The 10,728-nt window shown below is 37.5% G+C and overlaps 2 protein-coding genes across 3 annotated transcripts in view; both read right to left on the reverse strand.

The window, feature by feature from the left end:
• Nucleotides 1-2,974, reverse strand: part of RAD50 (RAD50 double strand break repair protein) — an 86,953-nt gene extending 83,979 nt beyond the window's left edge. The window contains exons 1-2 of one of the 2 annotated variants that reach the window (XM_058736706.1): nucleotides 2,536-2,974; nucleotides 816-899 (exon numbers count right to left, since the gene is read on the reverse strand). In XM_058736706.1, coding sequence (XP_058592689.1) covers nucleotides 816-899; nucleotides 2,536-2,664 — 213 coding nt within the window. In that variant the 5' untranslated portion in view covers nucleotides 2,665-2,974. The remainder of the gene's footprint in view (nucleotides 1-815; nucleotides 900-2,535) is intronic. The other variant, XM_058736707.1, reaches the window with a different exon arrangement.
• Nucleotides 2,975-4,335: 1,361 nt separating this feature from the next.
• LOC131519166 (uncharacterized) overlaps nucleotides 4,336-10,728 on the reverse strand; it is a 49,296-nt gene continuing 42,903 nt past the window's right edge. Inside the window, exon 3 of the mRNA XM_058741970.1 lies at nucleotides 4,336-5,464. Within this exon, the coding sequence (XP_058597953.1) occupies nucleotides 5,349-5,464 (116 nt within the window). The 3' untranslated portion in view covers nucleotides 4,336-5,348. The remainder of the gene's footprint in view (nucleotides 5,465-10,728) is intronic.

Raw genomic sequence — 10,728 nt, forward strand, 5'->3', positions numbered from 1 at the left:
TTAGTTCTAGTAATTAAAACTAATGAAAAAAAGTGTGTATATATACGAACATATTTGCAGTGTGTCACTAAATATTTGATTTGTACAACAGCAAAATAAAATGCTACTGGTGTACTGAAATATTTATGTTTGAGTGTATTTATATATATACACAAAGATACATTTGTATAAACAGAAAAAAACCTGGGAGAAATATACAAGGAACTGTTAAGGGAGGAGCTGGCAGATAACTGAGAGAGGCACATGAAACCACTACATACATAAAACAAGAAAAACCTATAGGCCAAAATACATAGTATAGAAATTTCTATGTCCTTTACACACAGTAATGGTATAAACACTGTAATTGAAAGATTCACACACAAAGATTTAAATTATGGCACATTTTAATGAAAAACTAACAGCAATCTAAATGTAAGAAAATTATGCAACTATTAAAAATGTTCATAATAGGAGACATGTTTTAAGTAGGAAATATTTCATACATATAAAAAATGTAAAGATTAAAAGAAGCACCCAAATGCCAAACACCTAGATTGTGAATTTAATGTTTTTAATGACATGGAACCTTATGATATTAAGTGAGGAAAAACATCAGAATACAAAATTAGAGTATGTCTTCCCTTAAGTCTGTACTTAAAGGAGAAGAAAATACATGAAAATGTCACTAGTGGTGTCACTGGATGCTTAGACTGTGTATAGACTTTTCTAACTCTTTATAGTTTTCCACTGCCAGGTTTTCTACAATAAGCCGTATTGCTTTTATAATTATAAAAATTTATTTTAAAGATATGTAAGTTTATTAGCGTCATTACCTTGGGATCATGAACAAATGTATTTCCTTTGGTTCCAGGAGGAAAATCTCCAGTACAAATATATTTGAGACATTCAATGATGGTCTAAAGAAATAGAAAATTATATTATTTAGTTATAAGAGAACCAGAGAAGTTTATCATAAAATGTTAATTTATTATAAAAATACTATTTACCAGAGAACCAAAAAAGATATGCAGATAAAATTTGACATTATAATATCTATATAATACAGATACGATTCTGTGTTAAAGAATAAATAACTACTTTAAGTTCATGGGAAAGCTACTAATTAAGAAGGTATACGAAAATAAAACAAAAAATTATTTTTAAAAAGTCCTCAACTTCCAATTAAAACCCTTTAATTTAATAACAACAGCTAATGTAAAAGATGGTTACCATAGTTGATAATTTGCCGATATGCTGACAGTAAAACTTAAATGTTCTTACAAAAAAAATGAGGCGACAGATTTGTTAATTAACTAGATAGCAGTGATCCTTTCACAATGTACAGTATATTAAGTCACCCTGACATACCCTTCAAATATCTTACGATTTCATGGATCAATTACACCTCAATAAAACCAAAAAAACTTTTTTTAAGTTCAATTTTTTAAAAACAGCTAATAGTTACACAGGCCTTACTATGTGCCAGGTATTGTACTAACCACCTTTACATACATTAGTAATTTTCACATTAATCCTAGACTGTAGAAAACTCTTTTTATCTCCATTTTATAAATGAGAAAACTAAAGCACAAACCATTTGGGCCACCCTGGCCCAGTCACAGAGCTAGTAAATGGTGAAGCAAAATATCTGTATTCAGACAGTTTGTGCTCATAAACCTTAGGCTCCCTTACAAAAGTAGAGCCACAACAGGCATTCTATAAATAGTAACATTTTCACATAAACAAAAGTAGACAAGAGTATGGCATTCAATGTTCAACTCTAAACCTGACCTCTTTCTGTGTGCTTTTTAATTTAGTCTTCTCTGTTAGAATGCCCTGCTTTTTCTCAAGCCACCCTTACAGGTGTACTTTCCCCCCATAATTGCATGTCACTCCAGGGTCTATCTCAAATTGCTAAATACTCTCTGGGCCTTAAAAAGTCAAAGTACATGCTCCAATTTTTTATTTTGACTAGGTAAGGGCATCCTAACAACATAGATTTTCAACTAAACTAGGCCTCACGGTATTGGTTTCATTTTCTCATTTCCCATTTATTATGCTTAGACTTCAGTCTATACTTAGAAACTCTTCTCAGAAAGCCCTATGTTTATCATATTTTATAACTTGTGTAGGAAATTCTATAATGGATCAACTGTCAGGAAGTGAATGGTATGTTTGGGGAGCAAGGGGAGTGTTAAAAAAAAAAAAAAAATCAACGCAGACAAAAAGGCTTCATGTAAGACTGTAAGGTCGCTGAGCGCTCCCGGTCGTCTGGGACACTCATATAAACCTTGTCCACCCGAGCCTGGATACCCTTATAAGACTGAGTCAGGTCTCCTCCTAAGGTCGCTGGGGCCAGAAGGCCACACCAGGCCACGCCCAGCGGCAGGGGCTCCACCCAGAGGCCCAAGCCTTTCCTCGGGCACCAAGAGCGGAGCCCCAGGGACGCCTGGCCTCTGGTCCTTATTGTTCTGAGCTCTCCACAAACACTTTATCCTCCAGATTCTCAAGAAGTAGCGACCCGTAAACTGAACGCTGCTACTGAGAACTTACCGTCTTCCCCGCCCCATTGGGTCCAACCAAAATTGTGAGGGGGGTGAAAAAAGTGATAATTTGCTTATCTTTGTCCTCTATTCCAAAACTCCGCACACCCAGAATGCTCATCTTTTCAATCCGGGACATGTCTGCAAATGTTTCTTTTCTCAACACCAATCGCCTAGAGCCCCGGCGCACCAGGATTTAGCGGTGCCGCGGCTGCAGAGCGAGCGATGGGCCGTGAGGACTCGCGAGTCTCCCGGCCGGGAGGCTCCAGGTAGGAGCGAAGGCTCCGGCTGAACTCTTCCTCCCACACCGGCTTCCTTCCCGCTTGACAAGCGAGAGCGGAGGTGGGGGCCGGGCCGGGGCTAGGCACGGCAGACACACACCACAGACCCAGGAACCCCCTACTACCGCGCACTCACAGATTCCCGCCACGTCCGCCCCGCGGATCACGTGGGCCGCCACGACCAGCGTGCATTTACGCCACAGGCCAGGGGCATGCCGGGAAGTCGGAGCCTCGCGGTGCGTGCGCAGCTCTAGTTTCCGGAAGTAGTTCCGGTCGAGTGGTTTGCGTACCCGGTTTTCTGTCCCGTGGGCGCGTAATGCCGAATTTTGCTGGGTGCCGGGCAGCCTTGAGAAGCTCTAACCCTGAGGACGACCAACACTTGTGATAAACGGTGGTTATCAGAATGTGATCGCGGGACGCCTGGAATGGAAAGGAGTGCGGTGTCCTCTAATGTCGAAACCATTTTCCAATAATATTAACACGTTATTTGCCTTTTTCATGATCTTTCGCGCCTTAATATACGTGACGTGTGGTGACGCCATCGCAGTGATGGGTGATAGAATGTGTGATTGTATAGTATTATGCTTTAAAAAACCCCTCAATTTTAATTTCCAATTAGGTATTGATAGTTCTCACATGTAAAACCTCTTTTGGGTCCTCAGTAATTTTTAAGAGTGTAGAGAGGTGTTAAAGACCAAAAGTTTGAGAACTGTTGTAGACCAAAAGCCGAATGATGTTACAAAACTACAAAACGGTATGCAAATATGTGAAAAAAAAATCCACTCCTATAAGTACGGACAGAAAAATAGACACCTTTATAAGAGATTGAGTTATGCAAGATGCTGTACCATAGTGCCATTAGTTAACAATACTATATAACAACACTATAAAATTTGCTGAGAGGGTAGATCTTGTGATAAGTGTTCTTATCACACAAAAAAAGTTAACAATAAGGAGGGTGGGAGGAAACTTTTGGAGGTAATGGATATACCATTAGCATTGGTTATGGTGATGGTTTCACTGGTGTATACTTATCTCCAAAGTCATCAAGTTGTATAAAGTATGTACAGCTTATTGTATGTTAAATTTTAATCTTTGTATGATAAAAAAGTTCAAAATAAGGGAAAGAAATTACTCAAAAATGAATGTTGCTTTTTGGAACCCAAGTTAATGGAGGGATATCCTATGCAAGGGCCTATAGGAAAAATTAGAAATTGCAAAACAATAATGGAAGACATTAACAGAACAAAAACTTTGGATTATTGAACTAAAAAAATGTAGGAAATGCCCTCCAATCACACAATCCCAAGACAATCATCACAGAACTTAATACATAAACTAAAAAATTCACATGAAAGGATGCAAGTGAGGAAATCCAGTAAGTAGTCTCTTGCTGTACTAAGAAACATGAAAGCCTTAGTTATCATAATACATATTTTAAGTTACTAATGGAACACAACAGATTGAAATTATACAGTAATGCTCTATGTAACTAAATGTAATTTTAAAAATGAATAAAGATTACAGCCTATTTTTACAGTCAGTTTATTTAAGCAAAATTTACATACACTAAAATTCTTCCTTTTCCAGAGTACAGTTTATGGCTTTTGAAAAAAGTAAATAGTTGTGTAACCACCAAGACCATTTTTTTCCCCACTACCACCATTTGCATTGCTTGGATATTTGAATATCAGTAGGAAGAAAAAAGCAAACCTGTATCTTATTTTACTTATCACTCTGTAAGTTTCAAGTGATGAAGATCTTTTTTTTCAGGCAGCAATAAAAGTAAAGCCCCAACATGTAATTACCCCACTTTTATTTATTTTTTATTTTTTAAAAATATTTTTTATTTTTAAGCAATCTCTACACCACACATGGGGTTCAAATTCACAATTCAGTGAGATCAAGGGTCACATGCTCTACTGACTGAGTCAGCCAGGTGCCCCACTGCCACTTTTAAAGGAAAATTTTATGACTCAAAGTAACATAGGAAATTAGCAATGATTGGCAATGAAATTACCAGGAATTAACAGCAATAAAATTACCAGACTTTATATGTCTCCTGCTGTGATCTTTTTTTTTTTTTTTTGAAGTATTGCTAATACACTGTTACATTAGTTCAGGTGTACAACATAGTGATTCAACAAATTTATACTATATGCTATGCTCACCACAAGTGTAGCTACCATCTGTTGCCATACAACCCTAGTACATTATTGACTATATTCCACTGTGATCTTAGCACAAAGTACCCAACATGATCTCACATGCAGTTTGGTTTAAAAAAATTAACTTGTGGGCCGCCTGGGTGGCTCAGTCGGCTGGGTATCCGACTTCAGCTCAGGTCACGATCTCGCGGCCAGTGAGTTTGAGCCCCGCATCGGGCTCTGTGCTGACAGCTCAGAGCCTGGAGCCTGTTTCGGATTCTGTGTCTCCCTCTGTCTCTGACCCACCCCGTTCATGCTCTCTCTCTCTCTGTCTCAAAAATAAATAAATGTTAAAAAAATTAAAAAAAAATTAACTTGAGGGGCGTCTGGATAGCTCAATCTGTTGAGCATCTGACTGTTGATCTCAGCTCAGGTCTTGATCTCAGGGCAGGTCTTGATCTCAGGGTCTTGAGTTCAAGCCCTGCGTTGGTCTCTGTGCTGGGCATGAAGCCTACTTGAAAAAAAAATAATAATAATTTTAATCTAATCACATCTTTAGATTTAACTTCCAATTCACAGGAAATAAAGATTAAGCTAGTAATACCACAAGGATGGAAAAGGGAAATATGGAAGATGCAGTGTGTTAAAAGACGCTGGCCCAGGAACTCAGATCAGTGTCAATAAAACACGGACTGCTGGGGCTCCTGGGTGGCTCAGTTGGTTAAGCGTCTGACTTTGGCTCAGGTCATGATCTCATGGTTCAGGAATTCAAGCCCCACAGCAGGCTTGGTGCTGACAGCTGGGGGTCTTGAGCCTGCTTCAGACCTTCTCTCTCTCTCTCTCTCTCTCTCTCTCTCTCCCCCCCCCACTCATGCTCTGTCTCACTCTCTCTAAAATAAATAAACATTAAAGAAATTAGAAAAAAAAAATGGACTGCTATAGATTCTAAGAGACTTAAAAAAAAAAAAGCAACACATGGTCTTGGGTTGGATCACGGTTAGCACACAGAGATGTGAAGAGAATTTGGGGAATACATAGGGAAATTTGAATGTAGTCTGGAAATTAAATACCAAGTTTTTATTATTGTTCATTTCATTATATTAGATGTGAAAGTATCTTGCTATGTAAGAAAATGATTCTTTTTTGAGGTGCATATGGGAGTTAATGATGGAGTGTGTTGCTTCCTGTAGTTTACTTAAAGACACTTCAGGGAAGAATAGCAAGCTGAAGAAATTGATAGGACAAAGTAGCCAGATTCCATTACAAAAAAATTCAACTTTGTAACAGTAGGAAACTATAAAACTAAGAAAACAATCCTAGGAAAGGGGTGGAAACGGTTTGCAATAAAAAAGATTAATCTCTAAAATGAAAAGAACTGAAAAGGCAAAACAGTCAAGTTCTTATTTCTCAGTAAATTATTACTGAAGAATGTTTTATTTTGCTTGTATCATAATTGATGAGATGAAAAATAAAACGATTATGAGATACTATTTTATACTTATTAGTGAATCTCTTTCTTTTAAAAAAAAATTTTTTTTTAACGTTTATTTTATTTTTGAGACAGAGAGAGACAGAGCATGAACGGGGGAGGGCCAGAGAGAGAGGGAGACACAGAATCTGAAACAGGCTACAGGCTCTGAGCTGTCAGCACAGAGCCCGACGCGGGGCTCGAACTCAAGGACCGCGAGATCATGACCTGAGCCGAAGTGGGATGCTTAACCGACTGAGCCACCCAGGCGCCCCTGAATCTCTTTCCTTATAGTACTTTCTGACATAAATTCTTTTTCTGCTATTGATATTTTGATACATTAGCTTTCTTTTGATTAGTGTTTCCCCAAGTATATCTCTCTCTCATATTTCAACCTTTTAATGTCATTTTGCATGAAGTATGTCTCCTAAAAATAGCTGATAGATGATTTTTAATATGATTTTATACTATCTACCTTTTAATAGATGAGTTTAATCTATTTTCAATTATTGTGATTCCTGAAAAATTTGGATATATTTCTCGTACCTCTTTCTGTGCTTTTTCTTTGCTTCTTTTTCTCCTTTTCTGGTTTCTGGATTGATTGAGCTTTTTTTATGCTCTTGTTCTTATTCTACTGGTTTGGAAGCTGTACATTCTATTCCTGTTCTTTTAGTGGTTACTCTTAAATTTTTCACATACCTATTTTGAAATCTAAAGTTAATATCTCTAGGGGGCGCCTGGGTGGTGCAGTCCGTTAAGTGTCTGACTCTTGATTTCAGCTCAGGTCATGATCTCACGGTTTGTGAGTTCAAGTCCCACACCGGGCTCCACACTGACAGTGCTGACCCTGCTTGGTATTCTCTCTCTCACTTTCCCTCCCCCACTTCCTCCTTCTTTCTCACTCTCTTTCTCTCTCTTTCTCTCTAAATAAATAAATAAATAAATAAATAAATAAACTGTAACGTTAAGATCTTTAGAAAACTTCTAAACAGTACAAGAACAGTGAAATGCACCGACTGATCACTCCATCTCCCACATTATCATTGTTTAGTATTTTTATTCCTCATTGTCTTGAAATCCCATAAATAAGTTATTTTTAACAAGCATTATTTATTTAGGTTTACCAACATATTTATCCATCTGTTTGATTACCCCCTCTTCTTGCATCACACCTTTCATGGAGGTTCATTTTGCTCATTACATCAACAAAACTATTAAACTCTATCAAGGAAAGAAATCTATCCCACAGTGCTGATATCAGGATTAAACAACATTATTTTTGTGAAAGTGCTTTGTCAGTTATAAAACATTAAAAATACAATGGATTTATTTTTTGTGCATTGACTATTTTCACAGGTGTGATCTCATGAAATGTAACATGAGCTATAAAAATGGTCACACAAGTTTCTTATGACAAGGAAATCTTTTTTAAAATTATACACAGAGCTTTCTAGTAGCATTTTTTTTAGTCTTGGAAGACTAGAAACAATCCAATGGGGAAGTAAACTGTAGATATCAATTTCATCTATTAGCAGGTAACCTTGAAGATAATAAGTACATACATGAAAGGGAGGTATCAATAAGCAAAAAAGATAAACACAAGTGTCACATATTCATTGAATACAACTTTGTAAAGCTATCTATGTATCAGTAAAGATTAGAAGAGGTCATCAAAATACTGAGAATTGCTATATTGATGAAGTTCTGTGTTTCTCTTCCTATAATGTTATTTATTCAATAAAAGAATTATTTTAAAGATATACTTGGGGATTGAAAGCATGGAGGTTAGAATATGGTCAAAAAAAAAAAAAGAGATGCTATCATTTCACATTTAGTCACCACAAAAAATGTGTGGCATCATGCCCAGTTGATTGATTAGAATCAGTTCATAGAAAAGTCATTTGACCTTAAATGACTACATAGTTAGTAAAAACCACAATTACCAGGTTTTTTTAAAAAAGCAGGTTGCCAATTTGGAAGCCACTAATAGAGATAAAGATTTTACGGCAAAAATTTGGATGTTACCCATGAATACAACTTTTCAACACTATTCAAAGTCCTTTTACATAATTACTGATAATTCTTAAAAATTCCAAGCACTGGTTGCTTATTTTCTATTCTTCTAAAATAATGTGGGGTTTTTTAAAATGCCATAGTCATTCACAATGACGTGATGTCTATAACAGAGCCTTGAAGTTTTGCTTTTTTTCCCTAGGAGCCTTCCCATTTTGTCAGAGCCCATTATGTCAGAGTCCCAGCCTCAGAAAATGGACTCCTTGAATTTCCATAATATTCTTGTTAATTTGTTCAACTAACACCACCACGTGCCTGCTTCTTCATTCAGTTTTTTTTTTTTTTGAGTGTCTACAATAATAGGCGAATCCTTGAGGGCAAAGAGGTCAATTAAATAAAATCTTTATCCTCAAGGAGCTCACAGTCCAGTAAAAACGCCCCAAGTGCACATTTATAGGATGCAAAGTATTTTTAATAATAATAGAAAAAATCATTAACTTTTTTCAACTTGCAATGTTATTTTTTTTAATGTTTATTTTTGAGAGAGAGAAAGGGAGAGAGAGAGAGGGAGAGAGTAAGCAGGGGAGGGGCAGCAAGAGAGGGAGACACAGAATCCAAAGCAGGCTCCAGGCTCTGAGCTGTCAGCACAGAGCCCGAAGTGGGGCTCCAACTCATGAACCTTAAGATCATGACCTGACCCAAAGTCGGACGCTTAACTGAGCCACCCAAGCACCCATGCAATGTTATTTTTAATAAACTTTTTTTTTCAACGTTTTTTTATTTATTTTTGGGACAGAGAGAGACAGAGCATGAACGGGGGAGGGGCAGAGAGAGAGGGAGACACAGAATCGGAAACAGGCTCCAGGCTCCGAGCCATCAGCCCAGAGCCCGACGCGGGGCTCGAACTCACGGACCGCGAGATCGTGACCTGGCTGAAGTCGGACGCTTAACCGACTGAGCCACCCAGGCGCCCCAATAAACTTTTTATTTTAAATAGTTTTGGACTTGCAGAAAAGTTGCAGCAATGTTATGTAGACCCTGCACCCAGTTTTCTCTATTGTGCACATTACTATAGTACATTTGTCATAACTGAGGAACCAACATTGGCACCTTACTAGATTCCAACTGTTTTTTGGAGTTTCCTTAGTTTTACCTACTGTTCTTTTTCTGTTCCGGGATTTCACTCAGGATACCATATTACATTTAGTCACCATGGTTGGACTCCTTTGACTCCTGTGACAGTTTCTCAGACATTGCTTCTTTTTTTTTTTTTTTAATTTTTTTTTAACGTTTTTTATTTTTTATTTTTGGGACAGAGAGAGACAGAGCATGAACGGGGGAGGGGCAGAGAGAGGGAGACACAGAATCGGAAACAGGCTCCAGGCTCTGAGCCATCAGCCCAGAGCCCGACGCCGGGCTCGAACTCACGGACCGCGAGATCGTGACCTGGCTGAAGTCCGACGCTTAACCGACTGCGCCACCCAGGCGCCCCAGACATTGCTTCTTTTTGATGACCTTGACAATTTTAAGGAGCATCGGTCAGGTATTTTCCATTTCAATTTGGATATGTATGATGTTTTCCTCACAGTTACATAGAGGTTATGGGATTTGAGGAGGAAGACCAGAGATAAAATGCCATTCTCATCACATCACATTAAGGGTAGATTCTATTAATGTGACTTATCACTGTTAATGTTGACCCTGGTCACCTGGTTGAGGTTTACCAGATTTCTCCATTTCAAAGTTACTCTTCTTATCATCTCCTTCCCATAATATATTCTTTAAAATGAAGTCACCATGTGTCCCACACTTCAGGGGGACTATGCTCCACTTCTGTGAAGGTGGAATATCAACAAAAATTACTTGGAACTCTCCTCCTGCACAGAACATTAAAATAATTAACTTTTGTAGGGAGTTCTACATTAATAAAGGTCTTTCAAACACATTATTTTATAATCTTTGCTATGAGAGAGTTTGAAGTCAGGTTTGGGACATCAATGTCACTGAGGAAAAATTAACGCCTTGTGACAGCATTTTAAGAAATATAATTTTGTACATCCATGTTCATGGTAGCATTATTTACAACAGCCAAGGGATGGAAGCAACCCACATATCCATAGTCTATATATATATATATATATATATATATATATATATATATATATACATATACATATATAATGATAAATTTATACGATGGAATATTACTCTGCTCTAAAAAAGGAAGGAGATTCTGTCAAACGCCACAATGTGGAAGAATCTTGACAATACTATGTTAAGTGAAATAAGCCAGT

This window comes from Neofelis nebulosa, chromosome 1, assembly GCF_028018385.1.
Source record: "Neofelis nebulosa isolate mNeoNeb1 chromosome 1, mNeoNeb1.pri, whole genome shotgun sequence".
NCBI lineage: Eukaryota > Metazoa > Chordata > Mammalia > Carnivora > Felidae > Neofelis > Neofelis nebulosa.